This window comes from Ambystoma mexicanum, chromosome 2p (genome assembly GCF_040938575.1).
Source record: "Ambystoma mexicanum isolate Mex_15411 chromosome 2p, UKY_AmexF1_1, whole genome shotgun sequence".
In the NCBI taxonomy this organism is placed as follows: domain Eukaryota; kingdom Metazoa; phylum Chordata; class Amphibia; order Caudata; family Ambystomatidae; genus Ambystoma; species Ambystoma mexicanum.
The window spans coordinates 801,073,087-801,100,866 of record NC_090923.1 but is presented as its reverse complement, the minus strand read 5'-3'; the positions used below and the strand labels follow the sequence as shown (position 1 = coordinate 801,100,866).

Sequence of the window (27,780 nt, the reverse complement as noted above, 5' to 3'; positions counted from 1 at the left end):
TCCTCTTTATACAGGAATCAAAATATATCGGTGGGGAAGAGAGGAAGATCTTTGGAAAAGGTATAGGGGATGCAATCTGGGCACCTGGCCCACAGAAGAAGGGTGGTGTGGGCATTCTGTTACGTAAATCCTTGGGAATTCAGATTGACTGAGTACATAGGGACACGCAAGGGAGATATGTGGCACTTAAAGGTAAATTAAGAACACGCTTTGTCACATTGTACGCTGCCTGCGTCCCCAACCAAGGGCCATCCGGCTTCTTTGAACCCCTGTTGGACTTTCTTGAAAATTGGAGGGAGGGTACACTGATTTGTGGGGGAGATTTTAATGTAGCGGCAGACCGTGAGGGCGACTGGCACCCTGTACATCAGAACACCCTACCCCCAAGCAATCTCCAAGGCAGTAGATTATTGAGTCAGCTAAGAGAACACCATTTGATAGACACCTGGCGCACAACACACACGGGAGAAAAATCTTTTACCTTTTTTTCACCACCACATCACACTTTTTCAAGAATTGACTACCTTCTGTTAGGGGCTGAAAATGAAAGTGATATTCTAGGAACATTCATCCAGGTAATGGCTTGGACGGCCCACGATCTATGCACCCTATATTTGGACCTCAGCCCCCTCCCAACCCCGGACCGCCGGTGGCGGTGTAATGACTTACTATGTAGGGATCCGATCTTTAAAGAAACCCTTTCCGAGGCCATTAATGACTACTTTGAAATTAATGACACCGACGGTATGCCTTTGAACACGGTCTGGGAGGCGGGGAAGGCCACAATAAGGGGATTCCTGATATCAGAGGGGGCGGCCAAGAAGAGGCTACGGCTGCTCAGGGAGAGGGAGCTGAAAGGGGACATCACTCGGCTAGAACGCACCCTTAGGGAGCATCCCACAAATGACGACGACACCATAATGAAAATTAGAAAGATGAGGGAAGAACTAAAAGACATATGGAATGGCAAGGCTCTTAAACAACTTAAATATCTTAAGCAAAAATTCTTTGAAAAGGGCGACAAAGCCCACACGATGCTAGCGAACAGGCTTCGGAAACAGAGAGCGGACAGAGCAGTGTTTAAAGCTAAAGACAAGTCGGGCATCCCTTTCACGAACCCACAAGACATAGTAAATCGCTTCTCTGAATACTATTCGGAACTATACACAGCTGTGAATAGCAGCACCCACTCGTCTATTGAGGAATACTTAACTGCCCTTCCCCACCCACCTATTGCTCAAGACCATCTAGAAACGCAATAGAGATGCAGGGAGCTATCTCGGCTCTCAAGGCAGGCTCGGCACCAGGGCAAGACGGATTCACACCGGCTTTTTACAAAACAAATTCCAACACACTTGCCCCATTTCTTGCCAAACTATTCAATTCCATCTTGGAGTCTGGACAGGCCCCCAAATCCTTCACCGAATCTATTATTATTGTAATCCCCAAAGAAGGTAAGGACTCCACAGAATGTTCATCATATCGGCCAATCTCCCTAATAAATGTAGACGCCAAAATCTACTCCAGCATACTAGCCGCCCGCCTTGCTCAGGTTCCCCAACAAGTCCATACTTGCCAAGTAGGCTATGTAAGAGGTCGGCAAGGGGCGGATAATGTTAGAAAAACCCTTGACCTTATGGCAACACTTCGAGAAGCGGGAGAAGACCCCCTCTTACTGTCAGACGCCAAAAAGGCATTTGACCGGGTGGAATGGGCTTTTTTAAGAGCGGTCCTGAAATGGGCAGGGTTGGGGGCTGCGTGGATACAGAGGGCAAAGGCACTGTACCCATCTGCCCAAGCCAAGGTTTCAATCAACGGAGTCTCACCGCACCCCTTTAACCTCACTCGAGGCACAAGGCAGGGATTCCCACTTTCCCCTCTTATCTTTGCCCTGGTGGTAGAGTCTTTTGCCCAGGCCATTCGGTCTTAATTCCACGATCAGGGGTATCCCCGGGGGGGGGGTAAAGAATATAAATTAGCAATGTTTGCTGACGATATTCTCCTATATCTCACTGAACCATCAAACTCCATCCCCGCTCTCCTCCAAGAACTATCACGATATGGTGCCCTCTCGGGTTTTCGGGCTAACCTACAAAAAACCATAGCAGCCCCCTAAAAGACAATGCCGAACTAGTGGAGCGTTTGAAAACAGACTGGAACTTCCAGGTACACACTAACTCCGTCCGTTATTTGGGGGTAAATATAACAGTCTCCCTTCCCGACCTTTTTGAAGCCAATTACACCCCACTATGGAAAGCTATTCAAAACGATATCTCCAGATTTCGCAAAAACTGCCCATGTCTTGGGCGGCGCGTTTCACCACCATAAAAATGAACATCCTTCCATGGTTCTTATTTCTATTTCAATCCCTCCCTGTTCTGGTCCCAGAGTCCTTCCTGGCAGAGGTAAAGTGCACATTACTAAGATTTCTATGGGCAGATAAAAGAGCAAGAATCCCGTACTCCACATTGATCCGACCCAAGGAGGAGGGAGATATGGGCTTCCCAGACCTAGGAGAATATTACAGAGCAACACCACTTTGAGTTCTCCCAGACCACCTTGTGGGAAAACCCAGAAAAACAGTGGGTGGCAATAGAAAATGATATTTTTGCACCAGTCACGCTGGAAGAATGATTATGGGTCCCACTATCAGCCATGACACAAAGAATTAGAAAGCACCCCATCCTCAAGGTGTTGTGGTCCCTCTGGTGTCCATCTCGAGCCATGCAGGGTGTCACGACTTGGTTTTCACCCCTGAGCTGTATTTGGTCTCCACCCAACCAAGATCTGTTGAGTGATGTCCAGCGATTTCAGCCATGGTACGAAGCGGGTCTTAGCCGGGCTGGACAGCTGTCGAAAAACGAGGTATTCACCACCAGGGAAGAATTGAAGACTGATCTGCAGGGCGTAGAAGTCCCCCCCCCCCATGCTCTTTCTCCAATTAAGGAGCGCCCTGCACGACGTTAGGTGGGGCAAATCCCTAAAACGCTCCCTGACACCGTTTGAGCTAATTTTAAGCTCCCCCCCAAGTGTCGAGAGGTCTCATATCAAAAATGTACAAATCCTTGATCTCAAGGGTCACTGTCAACGCTCACCGTCAGAAGTTAAATGGGAAGCTGATCTAGCTATAGAAGCTCAGAGTTATGGAAGGGTATATAGAGGGCGGTGTGGACGGCATCAGTTTCCTTGCATTACAAAATGCACAACGCACGGCTACTGATGAGGTGGCATTACACACCCCTAAAGCTGTCCAAAATGTTCCCCGGGACATCTCCCTACTGCTGGATTGCCTGCGGAGAACGATGTGATTACTGGCACCAATGGTGGAAATGCGACAAGGCCCAGGTGTATTGGCGGGAAGTGCTGGGATGGATCCGAGCCATAGATGGGGTCCTCGGGGAGCTGGCACCCATACTGGTGGTGTTCGGCGTAGAATCGGAGGAAGATGAAACATACGAGTAATTGACCCACTTGCCACGCAATCTGTTACTAGCAGCAAGAGTGTGCCTGACCATTAAATGGAAATCAGCCACACTCCCCTTGAAAGAGGAATGGTTATTGAAAGCGCACGCCATTTATGAAATGGAGAGCCTCATGGCAGCTGTAAACGAATCGCGCAAAAATATTGACATGATATGGTTACCCTTCCTAGTTTATTATACTACATGTTGGGAACCCACAGACTAATCGGACCTAATTATCACTGCAGCCAACAAGTAAAGCTATGGGCAGGGCCCTACAATGTCAGTCAATTATTTACCCCATGCTTTGTACTACTCATCTATGTTGTGTGTTATGGCGAGAAAGAAAAAGAAAATAACGGCAACCAGCGCAGAATCAATATAAGACTGCTGATCGTCAATTTGCATACTGTTCTTGGGTCTTATCCAATGAAATGTGATGAGTGGCTAAGGGGTGGCATGGGGGAGGTTGGGGAGGGAGGGGGTTAATACACAAAACCGGAGTTGATTATTGCTTCGCACTTATCTTTTAATTGTTACATGAAGAAACTGCAGAAGGATACTGTGAATTCAACATGTATCGAAATTGTCTTGTGAGAAAATGTCAATAAAAACACTTTTTTTACTTGCATAGTAATCAGAAACGTTCTTGTTTTGTTTTCACTCAGCGTGTGTGTTAAGCCAAAATTGCTTTGTATCATTAATTCGGTGTTCAAAAAGACTGTTTACAGCTAGTGGTCTATGACTCGGTGCCCTGAGGTCACCTGTCCAAGGCCAACTTACCAGTCTCTCTCTGCACATCTGCGTTTCCCGCTGCTGTGGCGTCTTTTCTTGCCAGACTCTGAGCGTCTGACAGCTCAGGTTGTATCTTTGTGCCTTGCGTCTTTCCCGACATAGTCTCACGTTGCTTCCTTAGGTTCTCAGTGCTTGCCAGCCCCCGGAGACGGACACAATGTGTGGAGAGCTCCTCTCTCCCATGGGGCAACCTGCAACCACTGCGCTTCATGCTGTGCAACCTCTGCAGTTTGGGCTTCTCCTGCTGACGACACTTTCTGCACCCTCAACCGCCAAAGGCACGCAGTGGTCCCAGCGTCTTCGTTCTGCCCCTGCTGCATACAAAGCCATGAATAACAACTTCTACTACTGCTACTCCCTTGCATCTGCACCTGAGGGGGATTTAAATAGTCAGAATTCCTGCTCAGGTGATTGTTAGAAACACTATGCTGCACATTTCAGTTCTGTACCTCTGAACTCCTCTTCCCACTACCTAGGGCATTATGGCACTTGAAGTCCCCAACATTCTCATTCTTTATTCCATCACATATTTTGGTTTTGCAATATGCCATTAAGACTGTAGGGTCACTGCCAGATCAAAATGTCTGTTACCGACCCGCGTGAGATATGACACTGGTGCCTCGGCATGGGTCATGACACGAAGGGGTGTGTGTTGTGCACCAAAATGCAACCAGGGTCCTTGCACAATCTGGCTGTAAAGCTTGCTCTAGGTGGAACGCCTTCGAAATCTCTGGCTCGGTCGAAAGTATGGTACCCGGAGGCTGAGAATGAGGGGTTTATCCCTGAAAAAGGGAGACATTGGCGAAAGAAGAAATGGTGCCATTGTAGAAGCTACTGTTCCTCATCACGCAGGAAGGAGGCGCCACCGTCACAACTCAGATTCATCAGTGGAAGAGGAGGGTAAGCCATTGGCTGGGCCTACCATTTACCCCTGACAAGCCCCAGTGCCGATGCCATTGCCGTCAAGGAAACCTTTAAGCTTGACACTGAAGAAGACGCGTAGGCCCTCGATGCTGGTTCCTTCTCGCGAATATTTGAAGGTGCTAGCGTTTCAGCACCCTAGCCTTGGTCGACACCGACAGCCACACCATCGGCGCCGAAGGACAAGCGCTCAGTGACAAATCTTTTGCCCCTCTTTCTTGCACTGATGTTTTCAGCACTGTCAACCATCTTCTACGCCAATGACATGGATGACCAGGGAGAGGTTGATCCAATTTTCATGGGAACGGGTGGCATCAACTATTTTGAGGACCAGGCTTAACTTTTTTTTATTTTTTTATTTATTTGATTAGTTTTGTGGAGAGAAAGAAAACCACCATAATGAACAAACTGGGCACATGTCCCCAATAACCTTATACAAAATGTAATACCCAGCAACGTTCCCCCCCTCCCCCCCCTCCCCTCTCTCCCCTACTTCCATCCCCCCCTCAAGGCACAATCTCTGATAGCATTGTCGGCTTGTTCAAGACACTCCCTTGTCTGTAGCTCCGACCGGACACAAAACCATCAGTGATTGACCGGCTTCCGAGTGATTGACTGAGTCGGAATTTACCAAACTAAATGACTTAATGGGGCCGAGTCATTGTTCCTCTGTGTTTTCAGTCTGTGCTTTCAGGGTCGCTAAAAGCATTAAGGAATTGGAGCCATTCTGTTTCCACTACTACACTAGACCCCTGTATTGCTGCTGTAATCCTTTCCATGTTATGTGTGTGCTTGGCCACCCCAACCCATTCTCGCTTTGTGGGAAGGAAAGCCCTTTTCCAGGTTCTGACTGTACAAGCTATAGCCGCCAGTAGCAGAAAATGCGCCAGGTAAGGGAGTTTATCCCAGTGCTTACCCCTTCTTTCAAGACCAAATAGACCAGGATCGGGTCCAGAGGATAGGACCCCACACCTGCCTCCTTAACCCAACTCAGCACTTCTGACCAGTATGCCTGAACTTTGTGGCATGCCCACCACATATGCCAATAGAGGTCTCTTTCTTCACATCCATGCCAGCAATCTGGGGCGACCGTCGGGAACATCCTGGAGAGTGCATCCGGGTCGTACTGCCACCTGTGAAACAATTTTATGGCATGCATTTTATATTGACAAGAGATTGAGGTTTTAAATGCTCTTCTACACAGTCGCACCCATAAACTGTCCCCAATTCCACAACCCAGATCCCTCTCCCATTTCGCTCTGAGACCCCTGGTTACTCCATCCCGGGGAGTCAAGAGTGCCCTATATAGGAGTGAAATAAGGCTTTTAGTATCTACATGGGTGTCCAGGACCTTCGCTACTGGTGTAAGTGACCTCTGCATGAGCAGCTTCCATTTTTCCGTCATTAAAACCCCCTTTAACCTTAAATAGAGGAGTGTGGATAACCTGCCAATGCCCAGTGCTTCCTCTAGTTCTTGGATGCTCATGAAAGTGTTTTTCTTTACCAGCTGACCCACCCTGCACGGGCCCGCCTCAAACCAGGATTGGTAATGTTCATGGCCAGGGATCGTTTCCCTCACTGGTGGGGCCCAGATGTGACTCAGTGGTGAGGGCCATGTGGTCACTCTATTTCTCTTTCCCTTCCCCGCAAAAACTTTCCACATAGTCCCAATAATCGGGTGCTCTCTAGTCCGCCTCGGGAGTCTGCCCAGTGGGACCCTTAACCATTCCGCTACTGTTACTGGTCTCAGGTGAAAATTCTCCAAATAAACCCATTGCATGTTCGTGTCCTCCCTAAAATGGGGGCAAAAGCTCTTAGTTGGGCAGCTGTATAATAGGCCTGTAGTTCACGGAGGGCTACTCCGCCTTTTTCCTTCGGGAGGGTGAGGGTCTCGTAACTCACTCTGGGTTTTTGGCCCTGTCACACACATTTAGTTATATGCTTCTTGGCTTCTTTCAGGTAGTCTTCGAGGGCCTCTAGAGGTAGCATCTGAAACATATATAACACTCTGGGGAGAAGGTTCATCTTTATTGCATTGAGTCTCCCCATCCACGATATCTGCCCTTTACCCCACTTCTCCATTTCCTGGAAGATCTTATCAAACAGGGGGGAGGGGGCGTAGTTTAACCGGTTTAGGTCACCATCTGGTCTAACAATATTTATCCCCAGATATTTCCGCCCTTCTGTCTGAATCTGGAGGCCCAGGGGAATAAGCTCTGTGATGTTCCTGTCTGTGTCGGGGCAAAGGGGAAGATTACTGATTTACCCACATTTACCTTAAAACCAGAGAAATGTCCGAATTCTTCTATCACCTGGAGGGCCGCAGGGACTGATTGGACTGGATGCCTCAAGTGAAGCATTATATCATTTGCGTAAAGGGCGAGTTTAAAAGTTCGACTTCCCACCAGGCTCAACTTTTTTAACTGGCACAGGGGCTTCACGATGCCAGCGGTCTGGATGTTTCACCAGACCTAGAGTTACAGCAAAGTCAGCCCTATATGCACAACCATGCCAAGTTCAGGGCATTGCTAGAAAGAGTGATTGACACTTTGGGATTGCAGTCTACAGCAGTGCCAGTACAAGGGTACAACTTGACGAATATACTGGACGATGGTCCGGTTACGGAACACAACATGCCTTTGAATCCAGTAATCAGTCCTGTAGCCTCTCTGTGGCAGCATCCCTGTTCCATTCCCCTGGTCAGCCACACCATGACCGAGAAGTATAGACCGGCAAGAGGGCACCCTTCATTCCTCTCCTCTCACCCTTCCCCAGAAGAGCTTGTTGTACAAGCTGCCACAGTCTCCACCATATCAGCTTCTTCAACTTTGAATCTGCCGCCGCTCTGAGAAGCAAAGAAAATTGATGCCTTGGCCAAAAAGGTGTTCACATCAGGAAGCATGGCTCTCAAAGCCACAAATGTGGCTAGTGATTTTGCGAAGTACTCATTCGTTCTCTGGCAAGCAGTGGAGAATGCTGCACTCTTAAACACCTGTATACGAGCGCAATATAAATAAAATATCAATATCCCTGAGACGGAAATGCGCGAGGGCTTCATACAGCTGGTGGAAGGTCAGGGGGCGGGGGGTGGCCAGGCACTCGCTGCGAACGGGCCTAGAAGTGGCCGACTGCATGGGCCGTTCAATGGCTTTGCCTATACCGCTGAGGAGGCAGGCCTATTTGAAGTCGTCAGGCTTTTTGCCTAATGTCCAAAGCAAGTTACTGGGTTAAGAGAATTGGGTACTCCCTAATTTTTGTTGACGGGGAGTCAGGTCTGTTGGAAGGGAGAGTCTAAAGAGAGAAAAAGGACATTACAGACTGACTACCCCTCTCTAGAAGTCCTGTCTGGACACAGGTTTAAGTACAACAGAAACTGCTTACGTATTTCGCAGAGTTGTTGCCTCCCTGGGAACAATTATTTTAACTGATTGCCATTTTGCCATTTTTGTAAACGTACACACTACCATGACCACTTTGAAACTAGCACTGCTCTATTACCAGGCAATGCGATCCATGTTAAGTAGATCATTTCTGCCCTGTATCTAAGAAAACAAAATGTTATAGTCCTCTAAGCAAATCTGGGTGTAACTGCAGTATGAGACTGTGAGACACCCCGCACTACTATTGGGGTACAAAATTAAAAAATTAAAAATAATCGGTCAAGCGAGATTTAGGAGTTTTACTCCTAAACAGGTATTCAGCGTCACGTGTATGTTTACCGAATCACCCAAGGCAATACCAACACCTTTGCCTTTTTTGAAAGGTATCGTTACGGAAACCTGAGTGGATTGACGTTCTAATCAGGCAAGGCGTCCATCATCCATCTTTAATTAAGTTCCCTAGTTAATAGGAATACATTGAACAAGAATAACTCACAGGCAACTCATTAGGTCCTTCTTGTCTCTGTTCCCTTTCATTCAGGGTTCTGGACACTGGATGATAAACAACGGTTACACCCAGCAGTCCAAGCTCAGTCGTCCTAACTATAGGGTGTGGACCACAGGTGGGTACAGTGCATTGGTCTAGGATAACACAGACCAGCTGTCACCTTTTAAACAACCATACTGGGAAATATCTTTCACATTATAATATATGTATAATCTATGTTTTAGATTTGGCAATCTATGTGAATGGGGAACGAAACTGATCTTCTAGAAATAATGAACGTCCTGAAGATGGCCCCACATTTGTTTTACTGACCACCACAGACAATGGTGGTACACCATCAAGGGCCGAAAAATATGTCGACCTAAAAAGGAAAATCTAATGCTCTTTTCCTATGTCATGCATATCAAGAATAACCGGTATGTTCAAAGAAAATCTAAGTTGTAGTACCCCGTTTTTGTAAAAATGATGAATGGAATGAAAGGTATGATTGGTTTGAGTAGAAGTTTGTAATGTGTTTTAAGATGTTTTTATGAATCATCATTAAAGAGATTTATGTTTTTGCAAAATGGCATTCAGTTAAAATAATTGTTTTCAGGGAGGCAACAACTCTGAGAAATACGTAAGCACTTTCTGCTGTACTTAAACCTGTGCCCATACAGGACTTCTAGAGAGGGGTAGTCGGTCTGTAATGTACTTTTTCTCAAAGCAAGTTACTGAACCTGCCCTCTGAGGGCAATTTTCTTTTCGGTCAGAAGGCCGATGAATCCTTCGAGAAATTAAAGGAATCGAAAATTGCTGCAAAATCACTGGGCCTGGCTGTGTGGCTGGCCAAACCTGCCTTCAGCTTCACTTCTAGGGGCAGAGTCTATAGACGTTTTGTGCCTTTTGGCAGGAAAGCACAGCTCCCACCAGCCAGGCAAGGGCAGAAGCATTTCTCACGCTCCTGAAGGGGCATGTTGGATTCTAAGGGCCAACAAGCAGTGGTGGGAGTGGCCCCACCTCCTAAGCGCCTTGATTTCCCCTCCCACAACTTACCGGTTTGGTGGACGGTTAGCAGAGCATTGCCCTAGTGGCAGGAGGTTAACTCCGATGCCTGGGACCTACAGCTCGTTCGGTGAGGTTATTGTCTGCTCTTCTTAAGAAAACCACTGGACAGACCCCCACCACCTTCAATCCAACTGGGACAGGAGCTACAGGAAGATCTGTGAGCCCTGTTGTTGAAGGGAGCTGTGGAAGAGGTACCTCCCGAGCAGAGAGGACAGGGGTGGTATTCCCAGTACTTCCTGATGCCCAAAAAGGGAGGAGGTCTCCATCCCATTGTGGATTTCAGGACCTTCAACAAGTTCCTGAGGAAGGACTAATTCAGGATGGTGACGTTGAGAGAAATTCTCCATGCTCTAGAAGTTCAGGCCTGGCTGGTGTCAGTAAATCTACTGGACGCTTATTTCCATGTGCCGATAAATAAATCGAAAGCACAGGAAGTTCCTGAGGTTACTCATAGGGGACAAGCACTATCAGTTCAAGGTGCTTCCCTTTGGGCTGACCTCTGCTCCAAGGGTCTTCACCAAGCTCATGGCGGTAGTCGCTGCTCACCTCACGAGATCCGGGGTCCATGTCTTCCCATACCTGGAGGACTGGCTGATCCAAGGCAAGTCGGCGGGAAAGGTTTTTTCTCATCTGGAGAACACCTGTCTGCTACTGCACAGGCTGGACTTCGCCCTGAACTTGAAATCCCATGTGACGCCAGTGACAGTTTATCGAAGCAGTCCTAGAAACCCGGTTAGGGAATGCCTTCCCACCCAAGGAGAGAGTCAACAGCATGGCACAGATGGTCGACTTGTTCTGAAACCACACCACATTACCAGCGGCTTCCTTCCTTCGCCTCTTCATAGCGTCCAGTATTTTTCTAGTGGCAGAGGCCAGCCGGTGCATGAGATCCCTACTGTGGCTCCTAAGGGGTCAGTGGTCAAAGCACCTCGCAGCTCTCTCGGATACCCTTAAGGTATCCAGACAAGTGGTCCACGACCTCATCTGGTGGACAGACCGCAGAAATCTCATGTCAGGGGAATCATTCTGGCCTCCTTGGCCTCATGCCCGAGTGGTCATGGATGGGTCTCTGAAGGGTTGCAGCACTCGCTGTGAAGATTTGCAGTTGAACAGCCTTTGGTCAGCAACGAAAGCCAGGTGGCACATCAACAGGCTGGAGTTGCGAGCCATCAGGTTAGCCCTGAGGGCGTTTGTTCCATTTCTGGAGAGGAAGCATGTCCTGATTCTGACGGTCAACATGGTAGCCATGCACTATCTGAACAAGCACAGTAGCGTGCACTACCTCCCCCTCTGCAGAGAGGCGATGCAGCTGTGGTTCTGACTATTGGAGTATCAGATCTCATTTTCGGCATTTCCTCCGGCCGGAACAGAGAACAATTTAGTGGATGCTCTGAGCTGGCAGAGCATGGTCTCACGCGAATTCAGGAAGTCCTAGAGGAGGTCTTCTCTCGCTGGGGTATCCCAACAGTGTACCGGTTTGCCACAGAGTCCAACAGGAAGTGCAGACAGTTGCTTGAGGAAATTCCAAGCAAAGGGCATGCTAGGGGACACGTTAATTGGTGGATTGTAACTTCCCTCTCCACTACATGTTCACTCCTATTCCCGTCATCCTGTGGGTTCTCAGGAGACTGTAGAGGTTTCGAGCAACCATGATCCTGATTGCCCCGGACTGGGCGAGGAGGGCGTGGTACTCGAACCTTCTGGATCTAACCATCAGCCCACCTGTTTGGTTGCTTTAGGAGCCGGATCTCCTAACCCAGTTGAAAGGCATGGCTCTTGAGAGGATGAGATATGATGAATGGGACCTCTCCGAGGAGGTGCTCGAGGTGTTGCTGGCTGCATGCAGACCATCTACAAGATCTTTGTATGCATGCAGGTGGAGAAGATTTGAGTCGTGGTGCAGGGAACGAGAGATTAACCTGATCTCTTGCCCACCACTACAGTGATGGAGTTCCTTCTGTCACTTACCTCTGCAGGCCTTCAGGTCACCACAGTTAAAGGATATTTGGCAGCCTTGTCTGTGTTTAAGAGGTCCCAAGATCAAGGTTCATATGTTTCGATCCTGGTGATGGCACAATTCCTGAATGGCCTTGTAAATAGGTTTTCACCAATTCGCTTTGTTTTTCCAGATTGGGACTTTAATATGGTTTTGACATTTCTGGTGGCGGCTCCTTTCTAGCCATTGGAAATGAAGACAGGTTTCGTATTGGTGAAAACATCCGCTAGGCAGGTTAATGAATTGCAAGCCTTATGCTGCAAACTGCTTTTTCTGCATTTTGTTCGGGAGAAAGTCTCACTCAATGTAACATCTGGATTTCTTCCAAAAGTGGTGTCTGAGTTCCATCTGTCGCAGTCCATAGACCTTCCAGTCTTCTACCCGTCACTGCACCCTTCTAAGGAAGAGGAACATTTCAATCGGCTGGATCTCAAAAGGGCCCTAAGTTTCTATGTCGCAAGGATGTCTGAATTCCAGAAAACTGACCAACTCTTTGTAGTCTTCTCTTTAGCACGTAAATGTTTGGTGGTTACGAAACAAACATTATCCCGCTGGATCATTTTCTGCATAGCAGAGGGTTACAAGTCTGCAGGTAGGGAGCTGCCGTCTGGCATCAGGGCACAATCAACTAGAGGGATCTCTGCGTCAACTGCACTACAAAGGGTGGTCCCGGTTAGGGATAATTGTTGTGCTGCAACATGGTCCTCACTATATACCTTCATTACACATTACAGTATAGATGTTGCCCGTGTAGCGGATGCGTGTTTTGGCAGGGCAGTGCTGCAAAATCTGCTAGTATAAGGTTCTGCCTGCCTCCTTTGCCCTACTGCTTTGGGAGCCCATCAGATGAGGAACCTGCGGGAGAAAGGCAGTACATTGAAGGAGAAATTATGTCAGTTTCTTTCAATGGATTCTTCTCCTGCAGATTCCTCCTCTCACCTTCCGTCTGTCCACTCTCAGAAAGTTGACGGTTGGTGCGCATTTCCTCTTGGGTTGAGGCTTGGTGGTTGTCCTTGGATGATCATATTCTGTCTTGCATGTTTGCTAAAATAAAGAAAAACTTAATTCTTTTCTGACGCAACGAGTTGTGCTGTCTTTCACATGGTTTTTTCTGGCTTTGGAATTTTATTGTTGTTTTAACCTCTTATGGACTAATTGACCAGTTATTCTCTTTCTGTTTTCATATGCATCATGGCGAGCTCAGGAAAAATGGGGGGAACTGAGGTTTGTGGCATAGTGACGTGGCACATATGGCAGCTGACGTCATGTCCGGAGCCAATGATCAAGCACCGAGCAAGACTGATCGATGGCTGAGTCGAGGTCCACTAAGCCCCCTCTCAAAACATTTTCCGAAGCAGCAAAGCTCGATGAGGATATCTATCAGATGAGGAATCTGGTGGAGAAGAATCCATAGAAAGAACATTACAGTAAATAATTTCTCCTTTTCTAGCACCCCTGGATCTAGAGGATGCACATTTCCACATCCCCATCCACCAAAAACACTGCTTCTACTTCATGGTGGCAGGCTGCCACTACCAGTTCAAGGCTCTACCTTGCCGACTTCGGTCGACCCGAGGGTCTTCATCAAATACCGGACCCCTGTAGTGGCTCACCTATCCCGAGCAGGTGCAAACGTCTACCCATAATATCTCGACTGGCTGGTACACGTGGCATCATTCACCATGGCTGCCCATCACACCATGCAGACTATCCAATGCCTACAGTCTCTAGGGTTCTTGGTGAACTTTCAAAAATCCTGTCTGGCCCCATCTCAACAGGCTCTCTACTTGAGGGTGAACTGGAAACGTGCTTTTGCATAGCGACTCCATCAGAGGAAAGAGCACAATCGCTCCTTGCCAGGGTTCTGTGGCTCTCCCAGGTGTCTACTGCTTCTTTCCACTTCTTGCAGTCCCTACTGCAGATGTCCTTTTGAATCCCCCTACTGAAGCAGTGCAGACTCCATATGCGACCTCACCAGGAGTTCCTCGATGCACGCTCGTGACAAGCTTCAGGCTCCTGGTAGGATAAGTTCTCATTGATAGAATAGTTCAGGAAGTCAATGCGCTGGTGGTCGATCCAAACTCAGCTTGTTCAAGTCACTCAATACCCCCTGCCCCCTCACCAAGTCACCATCACATTGGATATCTCACTAGAGGGCTGGGGTGCGCATGGAGGGGATCTGCATGCTGGGGATCTAAGGACGAACAATCTATGGCTCTCCATATAAAACTTCTGGAGCTGCATGCAGTCCTTCCTTTTACTTTTCAGCAGTCTAGTATTTCGGATCTTTACAGACATGACCACAATGTTTTATATTTGCAAGCAGGGAGGCACATGATTTATTTCTGTCTGCTGAAGCACGTATGCTGTGGCACTGGGCACTGAAGCAGCAGATGTTCCTCATTCCTTTCCACCTGCCATGTGTTCAGAATACGATGGCAGATCCCGGCAGTAGGGAACTAGATTCTTGTCACGAATGAGAGCTCCAGGAGTTTCAACTCTCCCGGATTTTCCCTCATCTGGGTATTTCAGAAGACGACCTTTCCACCACACATGTCAACAAGAGTCGTGTGGCCTTTGCCAGCAGGTTCCCTCATAGGGAAGGCCTGGCAGATGCCTTAACGTTCCCCTGGGAGGGGAGGTTTCTGTACGCTTTTCCCCCAATTCCCCTGGTGGTGCGAGTGTTAAGTGTCTTCCGACAGCATCAGTGCAGCCTGATCAGAGTGGCTCCTTCCTGGCTAAGACAGTTCTGGTGCTCTGATTTTCTCACCCTGTCCTCCTCTTCCCCGATGAGGCTTCATCCTCGGCACAATCTGCTTTCCTGGATCGAGAGTGCATTCCTCTACTATGACCCAGGCTCTTTCAACCTGATGGCCTGGCTCTTGTATTCATAGATTTCAGCACTATTCAATTGCCTCTAGACTACAGAGACATTATAGCATGAATCCGTGCCTCATCCACACTCGCCTTATACAAGAGTAAACAACATGTAATGTAGACCATGAGGTCTTGACCCTTTTACCGTTCAGTCGAAGGACATCCAACCATATTTGCTTTGTCTCCCTGTACACAGGTATGGCTCAAACTAAAAACAAAATCCCTCAAAAATTAAACCAAACTATTCCCACTAAAACGAACAGCATTTTCTTTTTCCTCTGTAGCTTCACTTTATCAGCTACAAATTCTTTCACCACGACAGGAGGATCTACTCATGGTAGAAATTCCTGCATGTGTTGGGTGCTGTTTGAGGCACTGCCCCTCATGACCCCCCCCACCCTCACCTGCACTTAAACTTGCATAATGCTCCACCCCCTCCCATAACTAACCCCAGCTTGGAGAAACAACCCGGGGAACTACCCCTGAACTGGAATTCGTTGGTGTCCACGTAAGACAGAAGAAAGAGCACCTATACTGAGACAAATCTAGCTATCAAGAAAAGTAGTTCAAGAGCATCTCTGTTTGTGTTGTAGCGTCAAGAGCTTTCAGCGTTTGTCCATGGGGATGGCCGGCATCATCATCTTCAAGAATCTCGTATCTGCCTGCCTTTAGGTTTTCTGGGCAATGTGGCGCACTCTTCTTCCTCTGACCCCTTCTTGCATTCCAGGTCCATACGGTCTTCCCTTGGAGGTACAATCGGTTGATCCTCCATCAGTGCTGTGGCTTAGCCAGTTGGTTACCATCGCAATTTTGCACCTCATAACATAGGTGCAAGGAGGACCTGAAATAAGGTTATATCCTCCTCACACAATTTGATGGACACTCTTCTCCTAACCGCCAAGAGTATCTTTTCCTTCTGTTGAAGAAAGTGAACCTCTGGTCAGGACATCCAGCATAAGATTTCTTGTCTGTTGGATGTGGATATTGGTCACCTGGCCTAAGCCCGGCCCATCTTGTTGCCGCTCTTTTTTTCCTACTTAAGGAGCCCTCCAGCCTCACCTGGCATAAACCCCACCCACCTTCTTAGCCCTGCCTCTTATTTTCTGCTCTTGACTCTTAGATCAAGGGCAATTCCTGTTTGGACCTATTCGGACCAGAAGGACCGAGGGCCAGAACCCCTGCTCAAACAGCAGGTAAGCATGCACAAACATATGTTTACTCCCTTTTTCCCCACAGGCCATCCCCACCATCATCAGGCAATGCCAACGTCAACTTCTCCAGTATTGGTGCTCCATGGCACAGTAAGTTGTGCATTTGTTAAACTTTTATTCTCGCACCGCAGCGTGTGTACGGTTCGCTCGCATTGCGCGTCCCTGACCGTGTGGTCCCTCGCAACTCCCTATCACATGTGCCTCGTGCCCCCCTTCTCCAGCCTCCTGCACCCACGCGCCCCTTTTACTCGACATCATTGACGGCCCTGTTTTGCATTGTATTGCTTTGTGTTCTGCTGCATTCTTCCTTCTAGATTTACATTTGTTGATTGTTTTGTTATTTTGTATATTGTTCTGTTGTGCTCCACCCTCCTCTACGTTCTCTTTTTAATGACTGCAGTGTTCCTGATGTCCTGGTAACCTGATTTGCTTACCAGACTGCCTTGTTTTCTGCCTGCTCTTCCATCTGAGCTCTTGTCTACGTAGTCAATCGTCCACTATAGTCTTGACCCTTTCGGTCTTTTCTGCACGCACCCCTTCTTGTATCCTCCCCTAGTGTCTCTTCCCACCCCCACCCTCACCTTTCCCCTCCACCCCTTTTCCTCTCTCGTCTTCCCCCACCTACTCGATGGTGCTCTGTTTCTCCTATCTTTTCAAACTGCTTCTCTATAGACTATCCTGCTCTTCTCACTAAGTCTAGTAGGAAAAAGTTCAAAAAGGATATCCTGGTCTCAAACCAAGGCCTCCCTATCGCTGACACGTATACCAGTGCTTCCTCCAGACACAACCTCACCGACATCCTCTTTGTCGTTCCCTCGCCAGACCTATGGATTCTTCATATGGTCTCTGTGCGCTCTCCTTTCTCTTCTTCTCCCATTAATGGTGGCACCCGGTGAGAGGCCCTCCTGGCCCCCTTCAACTCCTCTAAGGTCATCATGAATGTTTAGCTGAATGGCACCGTCTTGGTCCAAGGCCCTCAGGCCAACCTCCTCCTCTTTGATAGATGTTTCCCACACCATATCAATTTCCTTTCTTCTCCTGCTGTCCCTTCTCTCCCTTCTTCAGCTTCCTTGCCTCCCCCTCTGCATCCTGCTTGGCTACCTTGCCCTCCCCTGTTTCCTCTTCTGCCCCCTCTCAGGCTCTTTCTACACCTCTACAGGACATACCTCTGATTTGTACCCCTCCCCAGAAGTCTTTCAAGGTTAGCAACCTTCTCCATATTGCCACTCAACAGTCGCTCAGCTGTCAAACGCACCTCTTGACATCTGCCGCCTCCTGGAAGAACTTGAACTTGATGTCCTCCGTCTCAACGAGACATGGTTCACGGTCAGCTCTGTCACAAGCTTTGACACTTTCCTCCCTGATGGCTATAAGACCCTCTCCGCGCCTATATCCAACCGTTCCGCAGAGGGTGTAGTCTTGATCTTCCCGGAGTGGATTCCTGCCTCTGTTATTCCTATGCAGGCCTACTCCTCTTTCGAATGCCTTGTCTGCAGGCTCTCTCGCCTGGCCACTCTCTTACCGTGGCTACTATCTATCGGCCACCTGGACAGATCACTTCCTTCCTCTTTGAGTGGGCGGACCTCTCCTCCTCCCTCCTGGCCCGACCCCTCAACTCCTCCTTCTTGGAGACTTTAACATCCACCCGGATGCTTCCTGTCCTTCTTCTGGACTCTTTCATGACCTCTGCGACTCTCTCTCTTTCTATTCTCCCCTCAGGCCTCACTCACTCTTCAAGGCACTTTCTGGATGTTCTGATCTCCTCAGACCTCCCCCTCTCTATCCCCTCACCACTCCTCTCTCCTGGAGTGATAACTTTCTCCTTTCCTCCCATCTCTCCCTCTCTACCCCTCAGACCAAGCCAACTCCAGCACTGCCATCTACCTTCTTGGTCATCCGACCCATAAAGCGTGCGTCAGTTGATGCTTTCGCCGCCACTTTCTCTCCCCCTTCCCCATCTCTGGCTGACTCACATTCTGACACAGCCCTTTCCATGCTCCACTCTTCTATCTCTGATAATCTTAATGTTCTTGCGCCTGTCATGAGGATCCGCTTGAAGCCCAAAGCCAAGTGCAACACCTGGTATGACTCTCCCCTTGTCACCCTTAAACGCAAGTGCAGGGTGGCTGAGAGGAAATGGCTAGCTTCTTGCGCATTCTCTCACAAACTGGCCTGCCACCTGCTCCAAAGGCAATACCGGCTCTCTGTCCGCACTAAGAAGAGAGTCCACATCCAGGCCTGCATCTCTGCGGCATCTAACAACTCGGCCGAACCCTTTAAAATCTGCAAGGAGCTGGCCAATTCTGCTGCAGTCTCTACCTCTCCTGTCCCCTCCCAGGCCCTCTGCATGGCTCTGGCTTCTCATTTCACCTCTAAAACCCAGGACCTCCTGTCCACCCTCTCATCCTCTCCTCCCTCTACTCGTTCCTTTACCTCTGGCCCTCCTGTGTCAACCTCTCCTCCCTCTTTCTCGTCCTTTCCTCTGTTCTCCCCTGACAAGGTTTCTAGACAAGTACTATCTATGAAAGTCTTGTCAAAACGGGTTCTTCCCTGTTCTTCCAAAACCATCAAGGACCCCATTGACACCCTCACTCTTGCCCTGACTGACTTCTGCAACCACACTTTTGCCACTGGAGCCTTCCTTTCCCACCTGAAGCACTCTATTGTACACCCTTTCCCAAGAAAACCTCAGATGACCCCTCCTGCCCGGAGTGACTCTCGCCCGATCTCCATCACTCCTGTCCTGGGCAAACTCCTGGAAAAGCTGGCCATCTCCCAGCTTAATCTTCACACTGAATCTGTTGGTTGTCTCCATGACCATCAGTCTGGCTTCAGAGCAGCCAGAAGCACAGAAACTGCTCTCCTGAACATCTGTGAAGACCTGCTCTTTAACCTTAATTGTAATCTCCCCTTTGTCCTCATCTTACTCGATCTCTCTTCTGCCTTTGACACGGACAACCATGCCATCCTGTTCAATCGTCTCTGTAATAACCTGGGTATCACCAATCAGGCCCTGGCCTGGCTGAGCTTGTTCCTCTCTGATCGACCCTCCCAGATCCAACTTGGGTCCTTCCTTTCCTCGATCTCACTCTCTACCTGTGATGTTCCCCAAGGGTCTAACCTCTCTCCCTAGCTGTTGAACCAATACCTGACACCTCTGGCCAAGCGAATTGCTGCTCTCTGCCCCAACTTTCAGTGCTATGCGGATGACACTCAGCTCGTTTTTCAGACTCCCCTCTGCCACCTCTTCTCCTTCTCTCATCTCTGACTGTCTGATATCCAGGAGTGGTGTGCCGCCAACGATCTCTACCTTAATGCTAGTAAGACAGAGATTCCCCTCATTGGGGAACCTGCACCTTCCTTTCCTGTCACTCTCTGGCCGGCCTCCCTTGGCCCTCTTGCTGCTCCCACCTGTGAGGCTAAGAACCTAGGAGTCATCTTCGACTACACACACTCCTTTTCTCCTCACGTCTCTGACGTCTCTAAGAAGTCAAACTACCAAATGCACCTCTCCAGCTGTATTCTTCCTTTCGTCTCTTTCCCCCAGAATCTTGCTGTCTCTCTAGGCTGGACTACTGCAACAGCCTCTTTCTTAATCTGCCTGCTTCTACTCTCCGCCCTCGGCACCTCATCCAGAAAAGGACTGCAAGACTTGTCCTTAGCCTCACGCCTAGGTATCGTATCTCTCCAGCACTGACATCTCTGCATTGGCTCCCTGTGGCTGCAAGGATTAAGTTCAAGACCCTCTGCATTGTCAACAAGGCCTTCTGGGGCCTGGGTCCTCAATACCTCCAACTCTCTCTTCATAAATACCTTTGCTACTCAAGTTCTTCGTTCCTCCACCTCCCTCAGGGTCCGTCGCTTCTCCAAGCAACAAGCTGGTGGTAGATCTCTTTCTTTGGCTGGGGCCTCCCTCTGGAACAGCCTCCCTGCCTCTCTGAAACTTGAGGAGAACCATCTCTGGTTCCGGAAGCACCTCAAGACCTGTCTTCTCTCTTCCTCTCCACTGCTGATTTCCTGACTGATACTGCACTGGTCACCTGGCTACCCTCGGATTTCAGGCCCAGGTGCCTGCCCGGCCAGTTGCACACCCGCACTGCCTCCCGGCAACCCTTGCACTTGGGTCTGTATCTGCAACCCTGCAGTCCCCTCTATCTGCACTTTTGGACACCTGCTGTCTGCACTTACCCTTGCACCTGCCACCTGTTGGCCGCACTTCTAGTTATTGTTTTGATCCCATGTACAGCACTGTCCCTCCCTTTCCCCTGGCATGTTTCCCCTCCCCCACCCCCTGCACTTGCGCGATTTCAATGTCAGTTGGCCTAGTAAGATCGTTTTCTCTGTCCTCCCTCTGTTCCCCCTTCCTTGCCTCGTCGTGCCTTAAAACACTTGTGTATAGGCGCTTTACAAATGCTATATATCATATCATTAGATAGTTGAGTAAACTGTGTGCCTGTCCAGGTTCAAGTCTGTTTGGTCTGGAGGTCTATTTGGGTGCAGAAGAGGCTCCAGACCAATTCTTCCAGGTCTTGGTTGTGTATCTGTCGTGGGACTCCCCTCACTAGTATTTGTTTCCTTTGGGCCGGTTCTCCATGTCTTCCTGTTTTGTCCACACAAGTTCCAGTTGTTCCTCAAGCCCAATAACTCAGTTCAGTAACTCTGCCTGGCCCTGTGCCTGTTCAGACAGTTGTCTCCATATCATCCAGCCTCTTCTCCGCAGCAAGCACATGATTCTTCAGATCTGCTATGTATTTGGAGATTTTGTCCCCATTTAGCTTTGATCTTCTGTTTGATTTCTACTACAAGGCTGAAAAGATCATTTTTAGTAGTTGATGTGTCAATATTTTTAACTTTCAAACGAAGAGAATGGACCTGTGCCGTCACCATTTGGGGTTGATTGGGCTTACCTGTTATGGACCGATATTCTTCATGGTAATATGGAGCAAATGGAGATGCAGGGGAGTAAGATCCCTCAGCTACACACACAACATGGCACCCAACAGCTCCTCACTGCTTAATCTCTTACAAAAGTCTAGTTCTTAAAATGGCTACTGGGAAATCTGCTCAGAAACGTCTCATTCGAAAAAAGCTACTTAATGGGACAACTCCCGGATGCGTTGCTTCACCCTTGATCCCAACGCTACTGTAAATATTCTGCTTCCTGGCTATCCTTGTTTTTTTCTGTTCCTTCCATTTCACCCTTCCCATCTCGCTAGCTGTCTTCTCTCCTTTTCTTCCTTCTCTGCTCCTGCTTCCTTCGTGATTTGCCGTGCGACGTCTGGACATTCGCCCAGTTCTTCTTGCGCAACACGTTCACCAATCAACAAGATAGCTTCCTTTCCTTGCGCAACTCGTTCCCCATCCTTCAAGAGAGCCATAGCCAATCCTGTGTCTATTACAATTGTTTTCCATCATCGCGTTCTATGCAAGGTCCCTTTTTGCATTTTTATTTTTTGTGTTTGCTTTGTCTCGCATTCCTATGCAACTTCATTTTTGTTTTCAGTGCTTTCTATTTTTGACATTCACAGCAATGTCAAGTTTCTGCAAGTCAGTTTCTGTTAGTCCTTTTGTGCTAGAAGTAGTCTGCTCTAAAGAAGACATTCGTTTTGTGACGTTCCCTGCTGATTATTTTTTACTGCATCTGTCTTCCTTTTGTCCTTGTTCAAACCTATCATCGTTCAGTTTAACCTCCCACGAATACTTCGGATCTTGTTTTGCCTGCAAACACCATTCTTGTTATCTTTAATTCTGATATCTGTTTTACAGTCTTTCTGATACTCTAACATTTTCTCCTCCAGGAGGGATTCCCCCGGTCTTTGGTTTCACCTATCAGAGACAGGTGGGAAGTCTGGGAGGCTTCCCCTTGCCCCCCTATCAAAGACAAGTTGTCAGACAAGTTGACAGACAAGTCCATTGTGGGTATTGTATTGCACTGTGATAATAACAGAAAGCAACGCCCATAACATTACCCTCTTTTGCTGCAAGCAGGGTTTTAATGTCATCTCTCGTTGTCTTGGAAGCTGGTTTGGACATGTCTCACTTAGGCAGGGGCCCAATTCCCAGGTTGTTGGTGGGGTCTCTTTAATCACTAGTGCACTCTTCTTAAGCTTTTCCCCATGAGAGACGATCACTGGGTTCCTAAACAGGCAGCCCCTCCACCCCCAGATTGGACGTCTACCAGTTTCTCCTCCTCTCCGAGGCACTCACCAGTTCAGGCTGATAAAACTGCTGATCGCTGACCAGCTGTGTCGCTGGTCTCCTATGAGTGGGTCCCTGGGGCTCTACCACCCCTCCTATCACCCACTGTGTTCTTGTTGGCTCCGTGGGGAAGCACACACTTCTCTGTCCCCACAGGGCTCAGATGGGGATGGAGTCCCGATCACCAGAGGGGCTGAGGGGGGGCACCCTTTTCCACCCGTGGAGCTTCCACTGCTTCTCCCGGCTTACCCCCCTGTTCTTCCGTACTGGTCGTACTCACTTCTGGAAGGGCGCAGAGGGACCTTTCACCTTTTCCCAGGCTTCCACAGCGGCTCAGCGCTTGGTGAGCAGGTCTCGACAGCAGGATTTTGGGTCCACAGTTACTGCACACCAGCGCCGCTGTAATTCGGGGGCGCCATCTTGAGTGGACCCAGTGGGGAACTCCGTCCCCACTGCTTTGGCACTCAGTCAACGGGGCGCTCAAGTTTCAGCCTTAAGCTCCCTTTGGTTGGCACAGTGTTCAGCTGGTCAGGCGGAGATAAATGCCACATTTGGCCGGTTAACAGGTACCTATGTACATCTGCCGCCTGGCCAAGCCCCTTCACATCCACTTTCTTATGTGCTCATTGAAAACTTTGAATATCCATTATTCTGGTATCGGCAACATTTTCCATCATAATTTCTGGGTATTTTTCACAGCTATTCTTGCCAAATAAAACTTTGGGGTTGAAATTCAGCCCAGTGAAATTGTCAGTGGTTTTCCCTTTCAGAGTGTGCATCCAGTGTTCGTTTGTGAAATGAGACTGCCTCGAAGTAATGCATCCTTCAATTTATTGATCATTATCTAGTCACATTCTCACATGTAGTGCACGCTCCCCCCTGCACAGCTCTCTATTTGTCTACTGCAATCCCTGTCAGGTTTCATTCAGTCCGTACCCCTTCTGGGACATCTTCTCTGGCTCCCTCGTGTTCACACACCGCAGATTCCTCTGAGCGGCCAGACCACCGGAACCCCGACTGGTCCAACACTGAGCTTCACTCTCCTCGGGTTTGTTGTAGTCTATAATGTTCACTCTGATAACGATGTCCCTGCTACAGGGGACTGCCGGTGCCTCTCTGGCATTGCTGCCTCTGCACTGAACCATAGCACTGACAGATGCATCTGCATTTCTGTTGCCATGCCAACTCACCCCCACAAAGTCCTTAGCATCTGGTCATCGGGACTTTCCCCGATTAGCAGCAGCCACAGCATCAAATGGCATTTTGGTGTGCTGCGCACCATGTTTCCATTTTCTTGCAGCGCAGCAACGTGTTTGCACCACACTTTTCTTTTTCATGCTCACAATACATACAATACACAATACATCAAAATGATTAGCAGGACTCAATGTAGCTGTATCTGTTAGATGCAGAACCAGCAAAAACTGTTAATCAGCTAATCCAATGATATACAGCACTGGCAGTGAGCTCCAGCTCTGGTGCTCCTCTCTAGTCCCTGCCCAACACTTGACAAGGCAATATTGAAATATGGGTTCCTAACCTAGCTCCCATCATACTGAAATCGCTCACTATGCTCCATGAATAATTTTCTTTCCTTCCATTGTTCTATGAAGACTGGTATTTTTGTCTCTGCCTTTGCTTAAGAATTAGCAGAACAAGTAGCTTATTAGCCAACGACAAGACAAGAAGTATTTTGTGGACCCTTGTCTAGTCTGTAAGGGGACTGCAAATATACATACTATGTGCGAGCATTTGTTGTTGGAGAAAATCATTGCAGGAATTAGTTTAAATCTTTTGTTTCTGTTGCTTGCATTCTTTCAACCTCCTTCGAAGGCAGAGGATGGTTTGCTGTTGCTAAAACGAGGACTTTGACTCTGTACATTTTTTGAAGTAGTGGGTTCATGTAGAAAACAAAGTTCACTGTCAAAATGACCAGACCGGATTCGCATTTAGAAAATAAACTTTTTGTTTAGTCTTCTTGGTTGCATGTAAGTATAGCTGCTGTCTCCAGACTCCTCGCCCTAGGACATTTATGGGTCTTCATTATTCTGCGAACATGAACAAAATCCCAGCCTGAAAGCAGAATATTTCAAAAGCTGGAACCCTTAAAGGTTATGCAGTATCCATCAGATCCATTGTTACTAGAGGTAAGTAGCATCAACTCGTATTAACATTCTGGATCATTGCAGTGTTAGCTTGTTACATTGTGATTACCGTTTTCCTTTGCAAGTGATCTTAACCTTTTGAATTCTTGCAGAACCTCTTTGGCATATACCAGCACATTCCAAGGTTGGAGCAACGCCTGGGAACTATGTGGGTAAGCGTTCCGGAAGACAGGAATTTCCTGGCAAGGATTCTCCTAACAGGCATTCAAAAGTGAGTTTTGAAGCAGCACCATCTACGCTGTTTCTATTTGCATATTTCTGCAATTCATATTTGTGTTTGGCTTGTATGCAATCTTTATTGTCCTCTCACCTGTTGATTTATTAACCACTGTGGTGGGACCAATAATGGCAATGATAATGATAGATGGTTCTGTGATTTCGGTCAATATTGTTGTAATGTTTGAGAATAGTATAAAGCTATAATGACAAAATGTTTTTTGCTGTGGTGTGAATAACCACATTTCTTTGATAAGTAAGTATATAGCGATATCTGTTCCTCCAAGTATGCCTATCAATAATTTATTTTCTTGTGCACCTGTGGTTTTAATCATGCAGTCCATTCAGGAGTACTTGGAAAATGATTATAATGTACATTGTGGCTGAGGTGCAAAAGTAGCCCCAACTAGTTTACTGGGTGGCCGACAGTTAAACTGGGTGATGTTTTAGGAATGTGACTTACCTATTCTTGATCTATCCGTACAAACTTAGATGTTTGTTGTCAAATCATAATACACTGGCTGTTATCCAGTCTTGTTGTATGTGCAAAAACAGCCTGTTTGAAGAACTGGGTTGGGAGCCTAAGAGACCTGAATTCATACAATCTCAAGGCCAAAAAGTGACAAGTTTTAGTTGAGGTCTTCCCAATGATATTTTGGTCTATGATTGCACAGCTAGTTAATTCAAGTATCGATACCAGAGGACTACAATCAAAATTGATTTTATGTTGATATTTGTCTGGAACAGTATTCTACTTAGACTTAAAATCTCAATGTTTACTCCAACCTCCCCGATGTTTCAATCACCTGACAATCCCAAAATTCAAAAGGCAACATCACAGGGACAGAACCCTTGAGGCAAATACCCTTAAACTATGGAATGATTTGCCCAAATCGTGTAGGCTGGAGTCCAACTGCACCAGATCAAGAGCGCCCTTAAAATAGCCATGTTCAAAACAGTCTTTACAGATTCATAATGTGCAGTCTAAGGTCCCACACATGCTACCCATGGATTCTGCATCACTTTGAATTTAGCAACATGGCAATGTCTTGTATCCTTCTGACCCCATACCAAACTTCGCCAAATAGGCCTGCTCCTAGATCATTATTGATTAATGTGTTGCCATGGCTGAATGTCTAAGGCCTCGAGCCACCAACAATGCTGTTCATGGACAATTCCATACCCATGCAGAATAATTCTTCCAAAAGAACATGAGTAATTTACAATGCCCTTTCCTTGCTTTTTCTGTACTTTGTGGTCAAATAGGAATGCACCTACCACTCTTGAATGTTTGTATGGACTATTTTATGGATTTAATTCAAAATAAACATTTTACCTACCTAGTCCATTGTGTGATTTTGAGATGTGCTTGAGCATTCCTTTGAAGTGTGAAGGCTTTTTCACCAGATAAAGTTTGAAAAACATCAACCTTTTCAAACAGAGGGTAATCTGGGATTGCCAAGTCAGTTGACAAAACAACCTCTATGAACAGTAGCAATTTATAGCAGAGTGCAAGGGGACACATTTGATGTCATTTGGATGATACATTTTGAGGCTTTTGAAGCAGAATCCGATATTTACATGAGATTACTGTGAGGGATCAGTAATGCGAGGCGGTCAACTGCTTGTAGTTTTCTCAGCATTTGAAATTTTATTTCAAAGGAAAAATGAAAATAAAACCTTACTAAGCCTACTCTACTAGGGAATTCCCTACCTCGTCTAGGATGTAAGGGTAAGTCTCCTACCATATGCAAAACTGGCCCTCACTCTAAACAACAAAACAATTCAAACAAAGCATAAACAACATAAATAAAGGATGACCAAACAACCAGTGTCTTGGATGACTTTTATTTGGCCTGGGTAGATCTTCTTCCCCAGCAATGTCCAAAGTCAATTCCTTCCAAGAAAGATACAGTCTTAAATGTGTTCTTATAAAGTTCCAAAGAAACAAAAGTTAACTTAAACAAAATTCATCTGATAACAGCTCTAACTTGGTTTGTTGAAAAGTTCCCCTTCCAAATTCCACAAAGAAAACTGCAACAATGGTAATCCTCGATGACCTGTGTTCAGGATGGAATAGATAAAGTTCAAAACAAAAGTACCACTTCTGTTGTAACAACTCCTCTTCTACAGCATCTTGAATACAATTTGGCAGGATGCTTCGCCTAATGAAGTTGCTTTCTCCTTGGCACTCCCTTCTGCAAATGATACTGTGAGAACAGGCTCCTCTGCCTCACTCTACTACTGCTTCAACTACATTCAAAGGAAAATGTTCTGACACAATGATGGACAACATCTAAACAAGTGAACAAAAGGTGCACACCTGTATTCATACTGCAAGTAAAAAATATTGAGTCAATGTTATGTATTACATATATTTAGGGCGTGGGGGGAAAATTGCAGCCCTTGTACAAGGCCAACTAATATATCGAGAAGAAAAGTAAGAGTCCTAAGCTTAAGGGACCCCTGCTCCCCTTGCACACCACTAAGCTGATATCATTCAAGTTATTAGCTATGGTGTCACTATAGCTTCATGAGAAATTATTTATACAAACTAGGGGTGTAAAATGCACAATTGTTTTAATCAAAACAAAAACAAAATTTAGGAACAAGAATGCAATCTTCAAATAATATGTGCTGAGCGCTACATGTTTCGGGTGAGTGCCCTTCTTCAGGAACAAAATATGTAATGATAAATCTAGAATCTTCAATTTCATGTCTATAACTCAAGAGCAAAATTCAATAAGTAATAGGTCTCATCTATATACTCTCAGTGTAGAACTGAGTATATAAGAGCTATAGTCTCCCATGTAGAGGAGTAGTCATTCAGGTGGATTATGTAGGTTAGACAACAGCTCTGCGGCTTCTGCTGAAATGAATACTTGAAATAATTTTTGGGCAACTCTAAACAAGACTCTTTGACCTCTACAAGTTGGCAAGTGACTCTTCGTTCTCTACTGTAAGAAACAGCAGCCTCTTTGCCTCTCCTATCTGTCAGGTTCAAC

General features: G+C 47.2%; 1 protein-coding gene across 5 annotated transcripts in view; it reads left to right on the top strand.

The window, feature by feature from the left end:
• Positions 1-27,780, top strand: part of SIPA1L3 (signal induced proliferation associated 1 like 3) — a 1,632,279-nt gene that overhangs the window by 1,248,320 nt on the left and 356,179 nt on the right. For all 5 annotated transcript variants that reach the window (XM_069644476.1, XM_069644475.1, XM_069644474.1 and 2 more), the window contains one exon: positions 24,652-24,770. In XM_069644476.1, coding sequence (XP_069500577.1) covers positions 24,652-24,770 — 119 coding nt within the window. The remainder of the gene's footprint in view (positions 1-24,651; positions 24,771-27,780) is intronic.